The sequence below is a fragment of the Hyla sarda genome, chromosome 2 (assembly GCF_029499605.1).
Source record: "Hyla sarda isolate aHylSar1 chromosome 2, aHylSar1.hap1, whole genome shotgun sequence".
Lineage (NCBI taxonomy): Eukaryota > Metazoa > Chordata > Amphibia > Anura > Hylidae > Hyla > Hyla sarda.
In genome coordinates this window covers 10,616,489-10,638,755 of record NC_079190.1, presented here as the reverse complement: position 1 = coordinate 10,638,755, position 22,267 = coordinate 10,616,489, and the positions used below count along the sequence as shown (strand labels likewise).

At 41.0% G+C, this 22,267-nt stretch overlaps 1 protein-coding gene across 3 annotated transcripts; it reads right to left on the bottom strand.

The window, feature by feature from the left end:
- Positions 1-3,023: 3,023 nt before the first annotated feature.
- LOC130357582 (odorant receptor 131-2-like) lies at positions 3,024-21,084 on the bottom strand. Of its 3 annotated transcripts, none has more exons than XM_056560296.1 (2): positions 21,011-21,084; positions 3,024-4,243 (listed from the first exon to the last, which is right to left on the bottom strand). In XM_056560296.1, the coding sequence occupies exons 1-2, from the start codon at positions 21,058-21,060 to the stop codon at positions 3,289-3,291; spliced, it is 1,005 nt and encodes a 334-aa protein (XP_056416271.1). In that variant the 5' UTR covers positions 21,061-21,084; the 3' UTR covers positions 3,024-3,288. The 3 variants fall into 3 exon arrangements, with proteins under 3 accessions (XP_056416271.1, XP_056416273.1, XP_056416272.1); XM_056560298.1 differs by lacking the exon at positions 21,011-21,084 and adding an exon at positions 4,633-4,825; XM_056560297.1 differs by lacking the exon at positions 21,011-21,084 and adding an exon at positions 4,645-4,825.
- Between the last annotated feature and the right edge of the window lie 1,183 nt (positions 21,085-22,267).

The following is a 22,267-nucleotide window of genomic DNA, read 5'->3' as shown; positions in this document are numbered from 1 at the left end:
GAAGTACGACAAAATCAAACCTATATAAGTAGGGGATCATTTTAACCGTATGGACCTACAGAATAAAGAGAAGGTGTCATTTTTACCGAAAAATGTACTGCGTAGAAACGGAAGCCCCAAAATTTACAAAATTGTGTTTTTTCTTCAATTTTGTGGCACAATGATTTTTTTTCCTCTGCGTCGTAGATTTTTAGGTAAAATGACTGATGTCATTACAAAGAAGAATTGGTTATGCAAAAAATAAGCCATAATATGGATTTCTAGGTGAAAATTGAAAGAGTTATGATTTTTTAAAGGTAAGGAGGAAAAAATGAAATAGCAAAAACTGAAAACCCCTGGTCCTTAAGGGGTTAAACTTGTTTTTTTTCTTTTTTATTATTTACTTTTCAGGCTTACTAGTGAAAGCTGTCTTATAGGCAGAATCTATTACTAAGCCAGGGCTTAGCGTTAGCACCAAAAACAGCCAGCGCTAATCCCTGATTATTACCCCGGTACCCACCGCCACAGGGGTGCTGGGAAGAGCCGGTACTAACAGGCCTGGAGCATCAAATATGGCGCTCCTGGACCTAGGCGGCAACAGGCTGGCATTATTTAGGCTGGGGAGGGCCAGTTACAATGGTCCTCGCCCACCCTGGTAACGTCAGGCTGTTGCTGCTTGGTTGGTATTTGGCTGAGAATGAAAATACGGGGAAACCTATTTTTTTCCATAAATAATTAAATGATAAAAGAAAAACGCATAGGGCTCCCTGTATTTTTATTTTCAGTCAGATACCAACCAAACAGCAACAGCCTAACGTTACCAGGGTGGGCAAGCAATATTGTTACTGGCCCCCCCCAGCCTAAATGATGCCAGCCTGTTACCCCCTAGGCCCAGGAACGCCACTTTTGATGCTCCGGGGTAATAATCGGGCGTAAGCACTAGCTGTTTTTGGGGCTAACGCTAAGCTCCGGCTTAGTAATGGACTATAAGAAAGCTTCCACTACTAAGCTTGTAAAGTAAATAAAAAAACACATTTGAAAAACGTTTATTCCCAAAAACACTCCCCCACAAGCCCTCGTTACTAAATGTTGTTATTATTAAACAAAAAAAATGCTGGTCATCGTCTACCAAATCTGAAGTAGCCCACAGGATAGACGGATCTGAAATGAAGAGGAAAAAAAAATGGGTTTGTACATTTCGGGGGGTGGGGGAAATGTAATAGACACACACTTTTTTTTTTGCTTAGGTGTGCTAAGAAAATGGTATTCCAAAGTGATTTATTGTTTTTTTGCTTATGTGAGCCAAATTTATCAACCCCTGTGATAGTAGGATAAATATATCGCTCATAAGCAAAACCAAAAGCAAATAAAAATAAATGCCTACAGAACTCTCTTACCAAAGCAATGATGATAAATGTCCCCCAATTTTTTGGAAAGTAGCAAATTAAAATGGAACCTACATAAACTGAGTATTGTTGTAATTGCATGGACCTACAGAATAAAGATGATGTGTCATTTTTACCGAAAGTACACTGTGTAGAAATGGTAGCCCCCAAAATTTACAAAATGGCATGTTTTTTTTTTTTTTCAATTTTAACTCACAAATGTGACATACTGTATATTCTCTTTAATATATTCTAATGAATTTTAAATTAACCTTTTATGAATTTATTTTAAGCATTTTTCATTTATGCAACTGTTTATATTTATCCAAATGAACCCAATATATGTATGTGTTTATGTACAACTAGAATTGCCACAAGGGTCCTTTGGTACGTTCTCAGTATAAACTGCAAAAAAAAATTCATTTTTTTTTTTTAATTAAAATAGTGATTTCACCCACTACACGGGACTGATGCTACTAACCAAACTTAGGGATGGTGTTTAACCCAATTTTTCTTTATATTTGGTATCATTTTGACCATAACAATCTCTCCAATAAATTCATACAGTACAACCATTTATGATGATCAAAACTGTAATTTTTTTTAGCATTTCAGCTAAAATGTAAATTAATATAAATAAAAGGTAAATGTGTATGTATCAAATCCTGATACCTACATAAAGTACAATTTGTCCTGCAAAAAAAAAAAGAAAAAAAAAAAAAGAAAAACCTGTAATGAGTAAAATCATTAAACTATTCATGTCGCTCTAACTTCTTTGTGCATGTGCAGCTGTTGGCAAAACTCCAATTTTTGTTTTATAAATGAGCCAAAAGTAATTTGTAAATTAGAAGGCTTTTTCACATTTGCCGTCTCCAGCGATCTGGGGAATCTCTTGGGCCAAGTAGAAAACTTTTGTCCAGGGGAAACATGAACTGTAAACTTGTCTTTACTTGAAAATACTTACATAAACCGGTGAAATGTGATGATCTCTGGACATTTTGTCTTAAGAAATAACCAGAAAATCCAAATACAAAGAAATCACCTAAAATTGTAGTTTATTTAACCTGTTAAAGACTGGGTATACTTGAACCTTAATAGCAATACAAAGTCTACTAGATTTTAGTACAGGATAACTTAAGATATACTTTTACAGTATTATTAGAACCATAAATGTGCAAACAATTTAACATGTTAAATTTTAGTAGCCATGGGCTAGGTAAAAGAAGCAGGAGTTAAAAAATAAAAATAGTAAAAATCTACAGCTCACTTCAAACGAGCGGTGCACGGCAGTCCTCCACTGAATTCCAAAAGATCAGCTCGGGCAAGCACTTACATATAAAAAAATTATTTTTTAAATACTGTTTAAAAAAGTCAAAAACATCATGGCAACTTCATGGGATATGTGAAATGACACAAAAAAAATGTACCCCTATATGTTTTGAATGAAAGATTCTTAGTCATAGCATGTGACTATGACTAGGAATATTTGATTCAAAATGTGTTAGTATACAGGGGGTGCATTTTCATTGTGTCATTTTAGCATAAATGTCCCATTTAATTACCATGATGTTTTTGACTTTCTAAATTTATATTTGAAGCGATGGTCTGGCAACAGGCAGGATATCTATTTAAATTCCCGGCAACTGCATAGCACGAGATTTGCCTGAAACTAAAGCCATCAGAAGATGTAAGTTGGGAATTTTAAAAAGGTATCCCGCCGCCAGACCATCACCGGAGGGCCACTTTACATAAAGCATGTTTTTATGAGTTTGTGCTGGCCCAAGGCCATTTTTGAGACCTAAAGATGTTATACCAACATTTACATTATATTTTTACCGATCTAAATTGAAAGGGACTCAGACAATTTTATAGTTGATAATTTATTTTCTTTTTACATTTTTAAGTTGAGCAAAGATTTTGATTTCTAAGGCGGACAGAACAATTTCCGTATACATTTGCGGATGACTTCATCTCTTATCCCATAAATGAAGGGACTGATATACTGTGGCAAGCAGGTAAAGACAAAGAAGTTGGTGAGGGCCATGTAGGCATAGTGGTTTTTGAAGAGAGTCTCTGTAAAAATGTTGGTGTAGGAACACAGGCATAACAGGAGCTGAAAACTGTGGATCAAGACCGTTCTAGTTGCCTTGAAGGCAGAAGACTGCTTTGATCCAATCTTTCGAGCAACTAACATGACTCTGATATAGGTGTAAAATATAATGAGCACCACTATACCGAAGCTGAGGGAAAAAACCAGGAACCTCATTGTGGTTTGAAACTTGTATATTTGTAAAAATCTCCATATACACATCTTCTTTAAAGAAAAAAAATTTTTGTCTGTAAAATAAGACATTATAATAATCTCAGTCAATACAGGAAGTGCTCCAATCACCCAGATCACTATTATGGCCACATTACACCGCCTCACCGTGCATATCTCTCCATGCCTTAGTGGGAAACAAACAGCAATGTAGCGTTCCAAGGACATGAGGGCCAAATTGTAGGGGGTAATTACACATGTGGTGACTGTTATTGCTACTATGATGCAACAATATTTCACTGGCATATAGACACTAAATATAGCTGCTAGAAAAAGAGTGTTGGCCAGTGTAAGTTGTAAGGAGTCGCTGATGAGCATGTGGCTGAACAGAAGATATCGGACATTCTCTCTAATATGAGAAGTGGTGAAGAACACACATAATATGACTATAACAGATAAAAGGCACAAGCAGAAGATTGGGAAGATAACTGCCAGGAATATGAGTTGCATATTCTTAGTGGTCCATACATTATAGTAGGAAACCTGAGTCTTGTTGCTATAGAAAGATGTGTTCACCATTGTCTTCTCTTTGTTGGTGGCTTTATAATTCTCAATTGTCCTATAAAATTGCAAGCAAGCAGGCAATAAAAATCACATAATAAAATAAAGACATAAAACTTAATAATACCAAATTATCTATACGACATAGTTGAATAAATGCTTTGAAAATGTAAAAATGAGGCCACAATAAGAACAACTAAATAGTAAAAGAAAATCTGGCATAATGTACAAACTAAGTTAAAAATGACAAACAAAATAAAGCAAAAAATGTTTTAAATGTTTTAACTTATGTAAATTGGTTTAGAGAGAAATAAAAAGTAGGACACAAGAATTGGGGAAAACAATAGGGCGTATCTCTCTTACCAAATTTAAAATATTTATTAGGCTTATTTAAAAAAAAATATTAATTTTTTTTTTTTTTATGAGATAATAAAACATTGAACTCACACACAGTCTTACCCAGCCGTAGATGGTCACATCTTACTGAAGCCTTTCATGGCTTTCACAATATCTACAAAGACGACATTTATAGGGTTCTCGCTCCCAATAGAAATCTACGTCTGAAGTCAGGTCTGAGCCTTTTTGCATCATCTTCTTCACTAGAGGTTTGGATAAGTTCATGCTCCAAATACAGTTGTCCCACATGATGTGCAAAAAAAAATAAAAAATTTATGGAACAAAGTAAATAACAAAAGTGAAAGCTGGGTACTTTTTTTTATCATTTATTTATATAGATTTTTTATATCCATTTGTATTACTTTAGAAGTTGTAATAAAACCTCACACTGGGTGTTTTATTATATATTTATGTATCTTGTATTTTATTATTAAGTGATGTATTATTTAATTTGCTATTTTATGTTTTTGTGCTTTTATTTATTATTTGTATTTGTTTCTTTGTTGTATACGTTTCATTTTATTTTTGACATTATTTTTATTATTTTTTTATTTTTGTAGTAACAGTTTTTAAAAATTTAATTTACTTATATAAATAAGTAAATCTATATGCCTGGATGTTTGGCCTGATTTATTGATTTGCTGCTCCGTACAATTGAGTGGGAGAACCGTTTTATCTATAACTCACTATCTTGTCATCTTGAGCTTGCCAATGGATTTAAAGGGGTACTCTGGTGCTAAGACATCTTATCCACTATCCAAAGCATTGAGGGGGCAGAGCGTGATGTCACATGGGGGTGGAGCCGTTAAAAGTTCAACTAGCCTGGCTCACCGACTTTTGCGAAATGTTCAGTTCTGTTCCAAATGGTTTGTCGCCAACAGGAAATAAAATAAGCCAATAAACACATTAGTAACACTGACTAAGAGCTGTAAATGATCTGTATCACTTCCAGGAATGTATTCAACTAGTTTTAAAGTGACTTCAAGGCTCAGTTATGGCAACATGCGGTACCCCATGGTAACTAACAGATTGTTTAATGTGCTCAAAGACTTTTTTGGCTTATTAATACTAAAATAAATCTACATAAAGTACCCTTGGTTGTCAGAAGATGCCTGCCAATGTAAACATGTCCACGATGGTATCGAAAGGTGCAGTGGCTGTTTCCAAGCTTGCCAAAAATGATCCCTGTTTGGGAGTAGCAACAGGTTTTGAAAAGTGAAAAAGACAGCATGAATTTTTCCAAGCATTCAAAAAGTTATCCCTGTTTGGGAGTTGAAAGAGGATTGGCATAAAAATTATTATAAAAATTATACCTTTTTTGGGGATCATGGATTGTGTATGTGTCGGATTAGTTTAAAGTACCAGCAGCAAGGGTGATGATGGATTGGTGGGTCTTGTAGTGTCCAGAGTACAGCAGGAGGTTAAATAAAAAAATGAGGTTTTTAAAATTTTTACATGCCTGGCTGGAAGTAGCAGCTGCAAGGATGATGGAGAACTAGAGCGACTAGTGGTATCCAGAGTACAGCAGGAGGAGGTTGGTTGTAGTGGCCAACAGACAGCATGAGATTTAAAAGTTTAGGTTTTTAAAATGTTCAAGTGCTGGCTTGAAATAGCATTATTGCGGATGAGACTGATTGGTAGCAGCCAGCATCAGAGACGTAACTTAAAAGTTGTGGGACCATAACAGGGCCCCATGTCTACCATATGTCATCTAAACTACTGGTGTGTTCTTATAGGGGGAAAGGTGCCTTGGGGCCCTTTCAGTAACAGGAACCCGGTGAGACTACTACCTCTACACCCCCTATAGTTACGACACAGGCCAGCGTACAGCAGGAGGAGGCCAGACTAGAGGGTCTTGTAGTAGGCAATGGACACCGGGAAGTTTAAAAATGTAGGTTTTTCAAAAATTTCAAGGCCTGGCTAGAAGTTGCTGCAGCAAGGGTGAGGCCGTACTTCAGGGGCTTCTAGTACCCAAGGAGCAGTAGGAGATTTAAACATTTAACTTTTTCAAATTTTTCCAGGCCTGGCTTGAAGAAGCAGCAGCAAGGGTGAGGCCGAACTAGAGGGTCTTGTAGTACCCAGTGGGCAGCAGGAGATTTAAAAATGTAGGTTTTTCTAAATTTTCCAGGCCTAACTGGATATAGTATCAAACACTGTCTGTCTGTCTGTGTCTCTCGCCTGTCTTAAAGTACTCCTCTGTGCTCTCTCCTGTCTTAAAGTACTTCTCTGTGCTCTCTCCTCTCTGATAGCACTCCTCTGTGCTCTCTCCTGTCTGATAGTACTCCTCTGTGCTCTCTCCTGTCTTGTATGACTCCTCTGTGCTCTCTCATGTCTGATAACACTCCTCTGTGCTCTCTCCTATCCTATCAGACAGGAGAGAGCACAGAGGAGTGTTAGCCTCTGTGGACTTTGTCCATGCCTGTGCTTCAGCTTGGACAAAGCCATGATTTTATAAGCCTTGATTTCTATAAAAAGGAAACAAAATTTTCTTATGAAGTACAGGGTGGGCCGTTTATATTGATACACCTTAATAAAATGGGAATGGTTGGTGATATTAACTTCCTGTTTGTGTCACATTAGTATATGTGAGGGGGGAAACTTTTCAAGATGGGTGGTGACCATGGCGGCCATTTTGAAGTCGGCCATTTTGAATCCAAGTTTTGTTTTTTCAATAGGAAGAGGGTCATGTGACACATCAAACTTATTGGGAATTTAACAAAAAAAAAAAAACAATGATCTGCTTGGTTTTAATGTAACTTTATTTTTTCATGAGTTATTTACAAATTTCTGACCACTTATGTGCCACAAACAGGAAGTTAATATCACCAACCATTCCCATTTTATTAAGGTGTATCCATATAAATGGCCCACCCTGTATATCGTGTAATAGAATTGTATTATGATCATGTCCAGTGGTCTGGTCATGTTGGATGTTGTAGTTTTCTATGTATATCGTATAATAGAATTGTATTATTATCATGTTTAGTAGTCGGGTCATATTGAATGTTGTAGTGTTCTATGTATATCGTATAATAGAATTGTATTATTATCATGTTCAGTGGTCTGGTCATGTTGGATGTTGTACTGTTCTATTTATATTGTATAATAGAATTGTATTAGGATCATGTCCAGTGGTCTGGTCATGTAGGATGGTGCAGTTTTCTATGTATATCATATAATAGAACTGTATTATTATCATGTTCAGTAGTCGGGTATTGTTGGAGGTTGTAGTATTCTATTTATAGAGTAAAATAGAATTAAATTGGTGCATTTCTTCTATTTGTATAGGTTGTTGTCGAGGGAAAGAAGACAAATCATCTTCCAGCCATAATAACTTCAACCCTGTTCAGTAACATGACTCAGGTATCCAGTTCTTACAGCCAAGTGACGACCACAGTTCAGATTTCTATACTTGTCTTACTCTCCATTTTGTTCTCCCTTTTCTTCTTCTTTATATATGTCTTATACCGCACGTCTTCTTCACCCCTCCGCACATCCCAGAGAATGCCCGCTACATTCTATTTGCTCACATGCTGATCAAAGACATCTTGCATCTTGTCGATGGGCTATTTTTTTTCCTGGTCTCCATTTACTATAACTGGAAGAAGAAGAAGACAGCGGAGGCACTGGGGTCTTGGTCTGCGGTGAGTTTATTTCAGACAGGTATGAACAACAGCCTGGTCAACAACGTTGACCAGGCTGCTGTTCATACCTGTCCGAAATAAACTCACCGCAGACCAAGACCCCAGTGCCTCCGCTGTCTTCTTCCAGTTACATTGCTGTTTCTTCCGTGAAGAGCATCGGTGGTCTACATAGGATACCATGAGTTACGTGGCTTTAACCTCATTTTCACTTTACACCGTAAAGACCCCAGCAACAGTGCCAACATTCTGTTTCTATCTGTGGATCTCCATTTACTATGTATACTTACCTTTTCCTATCTGCTATGTTTTTTTTCTCTCTGGGATCAATCACTTTTAGGATAACACCCCATAACCTGGCGGCCATGACTCTTGAACAATTTGCAGCTATATGTTTTCCACTGAGACACGAGACTCTTTGTACTCCACAAAGGTTTAAGTACGCCATTGCTAACATCTGGCTCATTGATCTTGTACCTACTATAATTGACTTTATTATTATATGTGCTTCGGGGGGCAAGAGATTGTTAACCCTTTACATCTTATGCAGGCAAGAATACGTAACAGTGATCCTTGCCCAAAGCCTTCTAACATCCAGTTTTCCCTTCATTAACCTTGTGTTGTTGGGACTCGTACTCCTCGTCACCTAAATTTGGGTCATGTACACTGCAAAGAACATGGGTTCCCGTCATGAATCTCCCCTAAAAGCTGCAAAATCTGTCATGCTCCATGCTGTGCAATTCCTATTGTGCTTATTTTCCTTAAAGGGGTACTCCGCCCCTAGACATCTTATCCCCTATCCAAAGGATAGGGCATAAGATGTCAGATCGCGGGGGTCCCGCTGCTGGGGACCTCAGGGATCTCAACTGCAGCACCCACCTGTTGCGGCTTTCGGAAACGCTGGAGGCTTCGGCTCCCGACCACGGTGAGGGGGTGGGGTGTGATGTCACACAGGGGCGGAGTCGTGACGTCACGATCTCCCGTCACCGTGGTCGTGAGGCATTAGGATGAGAGCCTCCAGCGCTGCCGTAAGCCGCAACAGGTGGGTGCTGCAGCCGAGATCCCGGGGGTCCCCAGCGGCAGGACCCCCGCGATCTGACATCTTATCCCCTATCCTTTCGATAGGGGATAAGATGTCTAGGGGTGGAGTATCCCTTTAAGTTCTTTGTTATTTGAGACTCAGTACAAGAATACTTTATAGCTCCCAGCAATCAACTTTGTCATCTTCATGTGTCTACTGCGTTTCCTCAGTCCCATGATTTATGGTTTAAGGGACCAACTGTTTAGTAAATGCTTAAGAAATCTTGTAAAAATTTTAAGATCAGAGAGAAAAAGTTTATGAGGTACAATCTGGGGTGCAGCAAGGAGCCAATCGAGCTTCATAGTGGAACTGGAACGGGGCCCAAATCCACCTTAACCACCTCCGGGAGCAAAAACAATATACCTTCATAAAGATTTGCCTTTAAGACGCCAAAAATACATTATGTCTGGTCACACCCTATTAATCTCTAATCACTCCACATACATGCAATCCCTGTAGTTATGTCTATGTTTAATGGTGCCCAGGGAGGTACCTTATATTGATACTCCCGTTATTGTGTCCCATATAGTTACCAAATACATTTGCAAAAAAAAACAAAAAACGTAACTGATCCCTTTGAGATTACCAAAATTTTAGTATTTTGATAACTAATAAAAATTTAGCTAAACGAATAACACACAAACAGTTCTGCTGTTCATATATTTTACTGATTAAACATCAACAGTGCAGGGAGAAAAGTTAAAGGGGTACTCCTTTGGAAAACTTTTCTTTTTTAATGAACTGGTGCCAGAAAATTGTGCCTGAACTGCGCCAAAACATAGACAAATCAGTTTGAGTTGATGGTGAACATACTCCTGTATGTCTGATATTTGGACATGATGCCAATAGGACATAAGATTTAAAGTATCTAATATAATCTAGCTACATGAGATTGGAAATATATCTATTTATCTATATCTATTTATCTATATCCAGGACACTTCTATATATTGATTGCTATTATTGCTGTTTCACCATACAATACTGGGAGATTTGTTATTTTGTGGTGGTTTATTCTGTATATTACTGTCCCGTGTAGTAAATAGTCAGGTTTTGCACTCACTTGGGCCCCGTGTTGTGCAGTCATATATATGTATATGACATAATGATTGGATCTATTTTTAAACTAATATTTTAATAAATTTATATGGTTTAATACTATTTTATTGTATTTATTGTCCATATCCCTGAGCTCCATTATCTGTCTTTCTATTGTTAAAAAAAAACGAGTATATACATGCATATTAACCAAATGATATATGTTAGAGTTTCTGATGCTTGTATAACTCATTTGTATGAATAATCCCTTCTCGTGCTTTCAGTTTCTGTTATGTACTTTACCGTATAACCTCAATAAAAATTTACAATAAAAAACAAAACAAACAAAAAAAATTGTAAATAACAAACACACTGGCCCTCATTTACTATTGCAAACCCGACATGTTTTGTCGGGTTGTGCGCCAGATATTCTGTCTGTGCCAGAATTTGCGCCAGAATTGAAATACCCGCATCTAACTCTCCATTTTGCCTAGAAAACCCCCAAAAATGGGCGTGGCCGCCGGGGAAAGGGGCGTGGTCTCCGAAAAGGGGCGTGCTCCTGACATTTTCACAAAAACCCAACATATTTACTAAGGTTTCCACATAAAATGTGATGGATTTGAGCTGAGGAAAACCAGACAGATCAGAACATGTGTAAAAAAAGCAAAGTGTAAGGAAACCTTAGTAAATACCGTGGAAAATAAATTTTAGGGAACTAAAACCCACAAAGAAACCTACACAACACTCTTAGTAAATCAGGGCCAGTGTCACATATAAATATAAAGAATATCAATGACACATTAGTAAGCTTAGTAGGTAACTACAATATAGTAGGAAAAGATAAAACTTAAAGGGGTACTCTGCTGCTCAGCGTTTGGAACAAACTGTTCTGAACGCTGGAACCGGCGCCGGGAGCTTGTGATGACATAGTCCCGCCCCCTCACGATGTCACGACCTGCCCCCTCAATGCAAGTCTATGGGAGGGAGCGTGACGGCTGTCAAATATATGATAGTTAAATTAACCCTAACCTACCCCTTTATGTGAAGGATGGGGGTTTTGTCCCAGGAAAGTATGTAGGACTTCCAGTACCTTACTCCACAAGCTCTGCTCTGCATCTCGTGGTGAGTGTGTCAGTCAGGCCACACCCCTCCCGCATGCTACACCACATCTCGCAAAGCCACAACCACCATTTAAGCCACACCCCTCTTATTTTCTACCCTTTTTGTGCATTGGTCCGGCTTGCAAGTCATGCCCACTTCCACAAAACCACGCCTCCTTCTATTTTCGGCCTACAATCTCTTTATTACAACTCCCCACCAGAGGAAGGGATATGAGGATGAGATATGAGGACAGGATATGAGAGCTGGAGATGAGGAACGGGATATGAGGACAGGATATGATGATGGGATATGAGGTGGGATATGAGGTCAGGAATATGAGGATTGGATATGAGGTCGGCATATGAGGATGCGATATGAGGACGGGATATAAGGGCGGAAGATGAGGACAGGATATGAGGTCGGGATGTGAGGACGGGATATGAGGATGAGATAAAAGGATGGGATATGAGGACGGGATATGAGGACAGGATATGAGGTTGGGATACAAGGACGGGATACGAGGACCGGATATGAGGACAGGATACGAGGACGGGATACAAGGTCGGGATATGAGGTGGGGATATGAGGTCCGGATAAAAGGATGGGATATGAGGTCAGGATATGAGGACAAGTGCTTCCTCCTATGTTGCTTTTCCTCCTCCATAAGGATTAGGTAGGAAAAACTGGGCAACGCTGGGTAAATATATATATAGCAAACCTCTAATTGCTAAAAATATAAAATTAGATTTGATGTATGAATGTACACTGCCAAATTCTGAAATGAAAAGAAAGGTTCATTACTTCCTCTGAAATGAACTTTGAAGTTCTCTGCTTGTAAGGAAAATGGACATCTCAAATAAATTATATATTGATTCACATATACAATATGTCTACTTTATGTTTGCATCATAAAGTTGACATGTTTTTACTTTTGGAGACACCAGAGGCTTCAAAGTTCAGCAGTAATTTTCTAATTTTACGAAATTTTCAAAACCGGAATTTTTCAGGGACCAGTTCAGTTTAAAATGGATTTGAAGGGCCTTCATATTAGAAATACCCCATAAATGACCCCATTATAGAAACTGCACCCCTCAAAGTATTCAAAATGGCATTAAGAAAGTTTGTTAACCCCTTAGGTGTTTCACAGGAATATCAGCAAAGTGAAGGAGAAAATTCAAAATCTTCATTTTTTAACACTCACGTGTTCTTGTAGACCCAGTTTTAGATTTTTTACAAGGGGTAAAAGAAGAAAAAGGCCCCCAAAATTTGTAACCCAATTTCTCTTGAGTAAGGAAATACCTCATGTGTGGATATATATAGTGCTCTGTGATTGCACTAGAGGGCTTAGAAGGGAAGGAGAGACAATGGGATTTTGAAGAGTGAATTTTGCTGAAGTGGTTTTTGGGGGGCATGTCGCATTTAGGAAGCCCCTATGGTGCGTTAACTACAAAAAAAAGGGGGTCCAGTAAGCCTTAACACCCCACAGGTGTTTGACAACTTCTCGTTAAAGTCGGATGTGTAAATTAAGAATTTTTTTTTTCACTAAAGTGCAGTTTTTCCCCCCAAATTTACCATTTTTACAAAGGGTAATGGGAGAAAATGACCCCCAAAATTTGTAACCCCATTTCCTTGGAGTATGGAATAGCCCATGTTAGGACGTAAAATGCTCTGCGGGCGAACTACAATGCTCAGAAGAGAAGGAGTCACATTTGGCTTTTGGAAAGCAAATTTAGCTGAAATGGCTTTTGGGGGACATGTTGCATTTAGTAAGCCCCTATGGTGCCAGAACAGCAGAAAAAAACAAAAAAAAACACATGGCATACTATTTTGGAAACTGCACCCCTCAAGGAACGTAACAAGGGGTACAGTGAGCCTTAAAAAAGGTGTTTGATGACTTTTCTTAAAGCTGGATGTGTAAATAAAAAAAAAATTGTCACTAAAATGCATTTTTTTCCCCAAATTTAAAATTTTTACAAGGGGTAACAGGAGAAAATGCCCCCCAAAATTTGTAACCCCATTTCTTCTGCTTATGGAAATACCCTAAGTGCTCTGCTGGCGCACTACAATGCTCAGAAGAGATGGAGCCCCATGGCTTTTTGACAGAGAATTTGGTTGGAAAAGAAGTCAGGGACCATGTGCGTTACTAAGCCCCCCGTGGTTCCAGTACAGTGGACCCCCCCCCACATCTGACCCCTCGGAAACTACACCCCTCACAGAATTTAATAAGGGGTGCAGTGAGCATTTACACCCCACTGGCGTTTGACAGATCTTTGGAACAGTGGGCTGTGCAAATGAAAAATTACATTTTTCATTTGCACGGACCACTGTTCCAAAAATCTGTCAGACACCTGTGGGGCGTAAATGCTCCCTGTACCCCTTTTTACATTACGTGAGGGGTGTAGTTTCCAAAATGGGATCACATGTTGGGGGGTCCATTGTTCCGGCACTATGGGGGCTTTGCAAACACACGTGGCCTTCAATTCCGGAAAAATTTTCTCTCCAAAAGCCCAATGTTGCTCCTTCTCTTCTGAGTATTGTAGTGCACCCGCAGGCACTTTACATCCACATATGGGGTATGTTCTCACTCAGAAGAAATGGGGTTACAAATTTTTTTTTTTTGGGGGGGGGGGGGGGCTCTTCTTTCCTATTTTCCCTTGTGAAAATGAAAAATTTAGGATAACACCAGCATTTTAGTAAAAAAAAAAATCTTCTTTCCATTTTCCCACCCAACTTTAACAAAAATTCGTCAAACACGTGTGGGGTGTTAAGGCTCACTATACCCCTTGTCATGTTCCATGAGGGGTGTCGTTTCCAAAATAGTGTCACATGTGGGTATTTATTTTTTTTGCGTTTATGTCCGAACCGCTGTAAAATCAGCCACCCCTGTGCAAATCACCAATTTAGGCCTCAAATGTACATAGTGCGCTCTCACTCCTGAGCCTCGTTGTGCCCCCGCTGAGCATTTTACATCCACATATGCGATATTTCCATACTCACGAGAAATTTTTCTTACCTTTTACCCCTTGAGAAGATAAAAAGTATGGGGCAACACCAGCATGTTAGTTTAAAACAAGAAAAAGCCTCCCCCCCCCCCACAAATTTGGAATGCAACTGCTCCCGAGTACGGAAATACCCCATATGTGACCCTAAACTGTTTCCATGAAATACGACAGGGCTCTGAAGTGAGAGAGCTCCATGCGCATTTGAGGACTGAATTAGGGATTGCATAGGGGTGGACATAGGGGTATTCTACACTAGTGATTCCCAAACAGGGTGCCTCCAGCTGTTGCTAAACTTCCAGCATGCCTGGACAGTCAGTGGCTGTCCAGAAATGCAGGGAGTTGTTGTTTTTGCAACAGCTGGAGGCTGTTTTGGAAACACTGCCGTAAGATATGCTTTTCATTTTTATTAGGGGGGATAATGTAAGGGGGTGTTTATGTAGTTTTTTACCCTTTATTATGTGTTAGTGTAGTGTTTTTAGGGTACATTCGCAGTGGTGGAAAATTTGATGCAGCTCAAACTTGAAGCAGGAAACTCACTGTAAACCCGCCCGTGTGAATGTACCCTGCACATTCACATGGGGGGAGGGGGGGGGGCAAACCTCCAGCTGCAGCAAAACTACAACTCCCAGCATGCACTGAAAGACCGTGCATGCTGGGAGTTGTACTTTTGCAACAGCTGGAGGCACACTGGTTGGAAAACCTTCAGTTAGGTTCTGTTACCTGACTCAGTATGTTCCAACCAGTGTGCCTCCAGCTGTTGCAAAACTACAACTTCCAGCATGTACTGATCGACGAAGGGCATGCTGGGAGATGTAGTTATGCAATAGCTGGAGGTACGCAACTACAACTCCCAGCATGGCGAGACAGCCGTTTGCTGTTCGTGCATGCTGGTAGTTGTAGTTTTGCAAGATTTAGAAGGCCAAGGTTTAGAAACCACTGCACAGTGGTCTCCAAACTGTAGCACTCCAGATGTTGCTAGGCAACAACTCACTGACTTCCGTAGTCTGCACCAGGGAGCCGCACCTCATCTCCGCAGCCTATCACCGCCGGTAAGTGACCGCCGGTCACAGCACAGTTTCCCCGCTCTGCCCGGACTACTGTGGGTGGGCCGAGCGGGGGAACCGAACTTTAACTCCCCCTGCCCCCGATCTGCTATTAGTGGGTTGCTTCTGACCGACCAATAGCAGGGTTAGGATGGGTGGCACCCCTGCCATGTCACTCATATCCCTTCAGGGGGATCGGGGGTGTCTTGGACAGTCTCAATCCCCCTTATTTTCTGGGTCACTGGGTCACCGGAGACCCGTATGACCCAGATTCACCGCAGATCACCGGTCTGAATTGGTCTGAGGACCCCCCAGGGGTTTGCACGGGGTGCATGCTGAATGACCCCTATAACTTTTTTCTGCATAAAGGGATGTATGAGGGCTTATTTTTTGAGCCGTGATCCCAAGTTTTTATCGGTAGCATGATTGTTTTGATGGGACTTTTTGATTACCTTTTATAAAAAAAAAATTTAGGGTATACAAAGTGATCAAAAATACGCAATTTTGGACTTTGGAATTTTTTTTATGTGTATGCCATTGACTATGCGGTTTATGTAAGATTATATTTTTTTAGTTCGGACATTTATGCACGTGGCGATACCTCATATATTTTTTTTTTCCATTTATTAATGGGAAAAGGGGGGTGATTCAAAATTTTATTCAGGAAGTGGTTAAATCAAATGTATTCACTTTTTTTTTACACTTTTTTTAGGGGACTATTACATGCAATCCTTTGATAGCATACACTGAACAATGCCATGCCATTGCATAGCATTGATGAGTGTTATCTGCGCTCGATTGCTCATGCCTATATCTCAGGCTTGGAGTAATCAAACGCCGATCGGACAACGGGAAGGAAGGTAAGTACCCTCCCGCTGTCCTCTCAGCTGTTCGGGACGCCTCGATTTCACTGCGGCGGTCCCGAACAGCTCCGCTGAGCTCCCGGTTTAGACGCCGCAATCAACTATGATTGCGGCATATAAAGGGTTAATACCGGACATGAGCCCGATTGGCGATGTCTGGTATTAGCCGCGGGTCCTGGCTGCTGATAGCAACTGGGGCTCCGTAGGTATGAAGCTCCTGAGCACGCTTCACATACCGGGAGCCGGCCACGAGCGTAAATATACGCTCGTGGTCGTTAAAGGAAAACTGTCACATATTTTCTCCCGCACTATCCACAGGTATTGATGGATAGTGCGGGAGACTCTGATTAAAACGAGCCCTACCTTGGATCCGCGCTGCCGTTCGCCCGCAACTGCTGTTTTAATCTGTGTATATCCTGCTGTAACTGGCAAAGGCGGGGCTTCTGCCGGCTAACTGACACCGACGTCAGCGCCGCTCATGAATATTCTTCCCCCCTCCCTCTGGTTAGGAGCGGCGAAGAGAGGGAGAACAGGAGGGATGAATATTCATGAGCGGCGCGGCGCTGACGTCAGTGTCAGCCTGCAGAAGCCCCGCCTTTGCCAGTTACAGCAGGATATACACAGAGATTAAAACTACAGTTGTGGGCGAACGGCAGTGCGGATCAGACCAAGGTAGGGCTCGTTTTAATCAGCGTCTCCCGCACTATCCACCAATACCTGTGGATAGTGCGGGAGAACATATGTGACAGTTTTCCTTTAAGGAGTTAAGGCTGCAACTTTTGCATGTCAGAAAGATGCTTGTTAGGTGATAATGTTTTGTCTTCTTAGTCATGTGATTAGAACAGAGAAACATTGGGAAATAAAGGTGAAGCTCGAAAAATTTGGATATCGTGCAAAAATGCATTTATTTCAGTAATGCAACTGAATAGGTGAAACTAATATAAGAGAGAGACTCATTACATGCAAAGCGAGATAGTTCAAGCCGTGATCTGTCATAATTGTGACGATTATAGCCTACAGCTCATGAAAACCCCAAAGCTCCCACCCCCCCCAAGTACTATGATTTGGGGAGCCATGTCATCTGCTGGTGTTGGTCACTGTGCTTCATTAAAGGGGTTATCCAGGAAAGAAAACTTTTTTATATATATATCAACTGGCTCCAGAAAGTTAAACAGATTTGTAAATTACTTCTATAAAAAAAATCTTAATCCGTCCAGTACTTATGAGCTGCTGAAGTTGAGTTGTTCTTTTCTGTCTAAGTGCTCTCTGATGACACCTGTCTCGGGAACTGTCCAGAGTAGAAGCAAATCCCCATAGCAAACCTCTTCTACTCTGTGCAGTTCCCGAGACAAGCAAGCAGAGGTGTCAGCAGAGAGCACAGAAAAGAACAACTCAACTTCAGCAGCTGATAATTATTGAAAGGATTAAGATTTTTTTTTATAGAAGTCATTTACAAATCTGTTTAACTTTCTGGAGCCAGTTGATTAAAAATTTTTTTTTTTGCCTGGAATACCCCTTTAAATCCTGTGTCAACGCATCCGTCTACCAGGAGATTTTGGAGCACTTCCTGCTTCCTTCCGCAGAGGAGTTGCATTGCTGAAATACAATGAACTTTTGCGTGATATTGACATTTTTTGAGTTTCGCCTTTATATCTCCCTGACTCTTCATGACTTCTTCCTGCTGGTAGCTCTAGGAGTATGTTCTCTTCTCCCTCTTTTCTCCTGTTTAGAGTGCCTTTCCCCTGTGTGTGTTAACCTTGTGTTTTAAAGGGGCCCTAAGCCAGCTCAGAATCTGCTGTGTGACGACCACGGGGCCGGAGTATTGTGAGGTCATGACTCCGCCCGGTGTGACATCACGCCCCGCCCCCACTATGCAAGTCTATGGGAGGGGGCGTGACGGATGTCACGCCCCCTCCCATAGACTTGCATAGCGGGGGCGGGGCGGCACGATACTCCGGCCCCGTGGTCGTCACACAGCAGATTCTCAGCTGGCAGCGCGGCGTGCAGCTCCCTGAGGTGGGTGCTGAATGCAAGATTGCGGGGGGTCCCCCGCGGTCAGACATCTTATCCCCTATCCTTTGGATAGGTGATAAGATGTCTTAGGGCTGGAGTACCCATTTAATCTTTTACTTATCTTTGATATCCACCTCTAGTCGACACAAAATGGTATCAACTAATTCATCGGTAATCTATTCATCGGCCTACAGTTGGAGTTGGTGCTACCTGACTTCCATGTCAGGACGACTTCCCTGAATGTGCCTTTCCGAGTGCCTTGTGACAGCGAGGACTACTACACCCAGCATAACCCTCTACACCACCCATAGTCACTAGTGTTGCTCGCGAATATTCGCAATTCGAATATTATTCGCGAATATCGCATATTCGCGAATTCGCAAATTTCGCGAATATAGCGCTATATATTCGTAATTACGAATATTCGTTTTTTTTTTGTTTTTCTCTTCACAGTACACATCACAGTGATCATCCCTCTCTGCTTCCAGCTTGTGTGGTGTAAAGAAGGCTCTAATACTACTGTGTGAGGCTGGGTCCACACTACGTTTTGTCCCATACGGGAGCGCATACGGCAGGAGGGAGCTAAAACCTTGCGCTCCCGTATGTGACCGTATGCGCTCCCGTATGCCATTCACTTCAATGAGCCGACCGGAGTGAAACGTTCGGTCCGGTCGGCTCATTTTTGCGCCGTATGCGCTTTTACAACCGGACCTAAAACTGTGGTCAACTGCGATATTCGCGAATAATATTCGAATTGCGAATATTCGCGAGCAACACTAGTGACTATGGGTGGTGTAGAGGGTTATGCTGGGTGTAGTAGTCCTCGCTGTCACAAGGCACTCGGAAAGGCACATTCAGGGAAGTCGTCCTGACATGGAAGTCAGGTAGCACCAACTCCAACTGTAGGCCGATGAATAGATTACCGATGAATTAGTTGATACCATTTTGTGTCGACTAGAGGTGGATATCAAAGATAAGTAACGTAAAATTTTGTATATGCTAATATTCGCATATGTTAATTTTCGCATACGCGAATCTTCGCATATGCGAAAATAAACGAGAATACAACGAATATGCGAATATTCGCGAATATATGACGAATATTCGTCCATATATTCGCGAATTCGAATATGGCCTATGCCGCTCAACACTAATAGTCACCACATCAGTAGCTCACTGCTCAAGTAATTGTCCTTCTTCCCCAGCAACACAACTGATATTGGCTCATGATTTTCCCATAACAGCCAATCACAGCTCAGCTTTCACTTTACCACAGCTTCTAAGCTGAGCTGTGATTGGCTGCTGTGGGAAAATCTCTCCACTTTTTCTCTCACACAGTTTGATAAATCTGGGCCATTGTCCTTTGTGTATCAGTTCAGATAGATCAGAACATTGCACATTTGTCAACAACAATTCCTGTCATTTTTATTTAGTAATACAGTGGGGTAAAAAAGTTTTTAGTCAGCCACGAATTGTACAAGTTCTCCCCCTTATAAAGATGAGGCTGTAATTTCCATCATAGGTTATAACCTCAACTATGAGAGACAGAATGAGAAAAAAAATCCATAAAATCACATTGTCTGATTATTAAAGAATTTATTTGCAAATTATGGTGGAAAATAAGTACTTGGTCAATAACAAAAGTTAATTTCAATACTTTGTTCTATCCCCTTTGTTGGCAATGACAGAGGTCACATGTTTTCTGTAAGTTTTCACAAGGTTTTCACACACTGCTGCTGGTATTTTGTCCCATTCATCCATGCAGATCTCCTCTAGAGCAGTGATGTTTTTGGGGCTGTCGTTGGGCAACACAGACTTTCGACTCCCATCCAAAGGTTTTCTATGGGGTTGAGATCTGAAGACTGTTTGAGGTTTTGGACAGGTGTCTTTTATACTGATAACAAGTTAGACTCTTAACCCCTTAAGGACGCAGCCCTTTTTCACCTTAAGGACTGAGCCCTTTTTCGCAATTATGACCACCGTCACTTTACGAATTAATAACGCGAAAACGCTTTTACCGAATATTCTGATTCTAAGACTGTTTTTTCGTGACATTTTCTATTTTATTTTGGTGGTAAATTTTTGGCGTTAATTGCATCCTTTTTTGGTGAAAAATCCCAAAATTTCATGAAAATTTAGAAAATGTTGCATTTTTCCAACTTTGAAGCTCTCTACTTATAAGGAAAATGGATATTCCAAATTAATTTTATTTTTCTTCACAAATACAATATGTCCACTTTATGTTGGCATCATAAAATGGACATACTTTTGCTTTTTGAAAAAATTAGAGGGCTTCAAAGTAGAGCAGCAATTTTCAAAAATTTCATGAAAATTGATAAATCTGAAGGGACAGATGTTACAGAACTACAACTCCCAGCATGCCTGGGCAGTCTAGGCATGCTGAGAGTTGTAGTTTGGCAACATCTGGAGGGCTACTGTTTGGGCACCACTGTAACAATGGTCTCCAAACTGTGACCCTCCAGATGTTGCAAAACTACAACTCCCAGCATGCCCAGACAGTCTTTGGCTGTCTGGGCATGCTGGGAGTTGCACTTTGGCCCCCCTAGTGGTTGCCACAGTAAAGATCGTTTTACTTTCACTTTCAATTCCCCCCCCCCCCCCCCCCCCTCCACTGTCAATTCCCTACCTGAGCAAAGATCCAGCAGGCTCCAGCGAAGATCCCAGGTCCCCAGGCATCTTCACCTGCAGGTACGGCCTCCATCTTCTTCCCAGATCCTCTCGACATCCAGGGGCGGGCAGAACTGGGGGTTGCCATGGCAACCCCCTGTCCTGCCTTGCCATTGGTCAGAACTCCGTTTTGAGTAATGGCAGGGGATAGGAAGAGATCGCAGCTCTGCGACCTCACTCCTATCCTTTAGCCTGATCGGGGCTGTTGCTGACAGCTCCGATCAGCCCTATTTTCCGGGTGATCGGGTCACCAGAGACCCGATCAGCCCGGAATTGGAGAAAATCGCTTGTCTGAATTGACATGCGATTTTCTCCGATCGCCGACATGGGGGTTCCTGACCCCCCTGGGCGATGTGCCAGGGTGCCTGCTGAATGATTTCAGCAGGCATCCGGCTCCGGTCCCCAACCGGCTAGCGGTGGGGACCGGATTTCCCCCGGGCGTATGGATACGCCCTCGGTCCTTAAGGACTCGTAATGCAGGGCGTATTCATACGCCCTGTGTCCTGAAGAGGTTAAAGGGGTACTCCCATGGAAAACTTTTTTTTTTTAAATCAACTGGTGCCAGAAAGTTAAACAGATTTGTAAATTACGTCTATAAAAAAAAAAAATCTTAATCCTTCCAGTACTTTTTAGGGGTTATATACTACAGAGGAAATGCTCATCTTTTTATATTTCTCTGATGTCAGGACCCCAGTGCTCTCTGCTGACCTCTGATGTCCATTTTACGAACTGCCCAGAGCAGGAGAAAATCCCCATAGCAAACATATGCTGCCCTGGACAGTTCCTAAAATGGACAGCAGAGGTCAGCAGAGAGAGCACTGTAATTTAGAAGTAATTTACAAATCAGTTTAACTTTCTGGCACCAGTTGATTAAAAAAAAAAAAGTTTTCCACCGGAGTACCCCTTTAAAGAAGAAGTTACAGGTCTTGCTTGTTTGTAGGTGACCAAATACTTGTTTTCCACCATAATTTGCAAACAAATTCTTTAAAAATCAGATTTTTTCCCCTCATTCTGGCTCTCATAGTTGATGTTATAACCTATGATGAACATTACAGCTAGTGTTGCTTGCGAATATCGCATATTTGCGAATTTGCGATTATTTGCGAATTTAACACTCTATATTCGCAATTACGAATTTTTTTTTTTTTTGTCACAGTACACATCACAGTGATCATCCCTCTCTGCTTCCAGCTTGTGTGGTGTAAAGAAGGCTCTA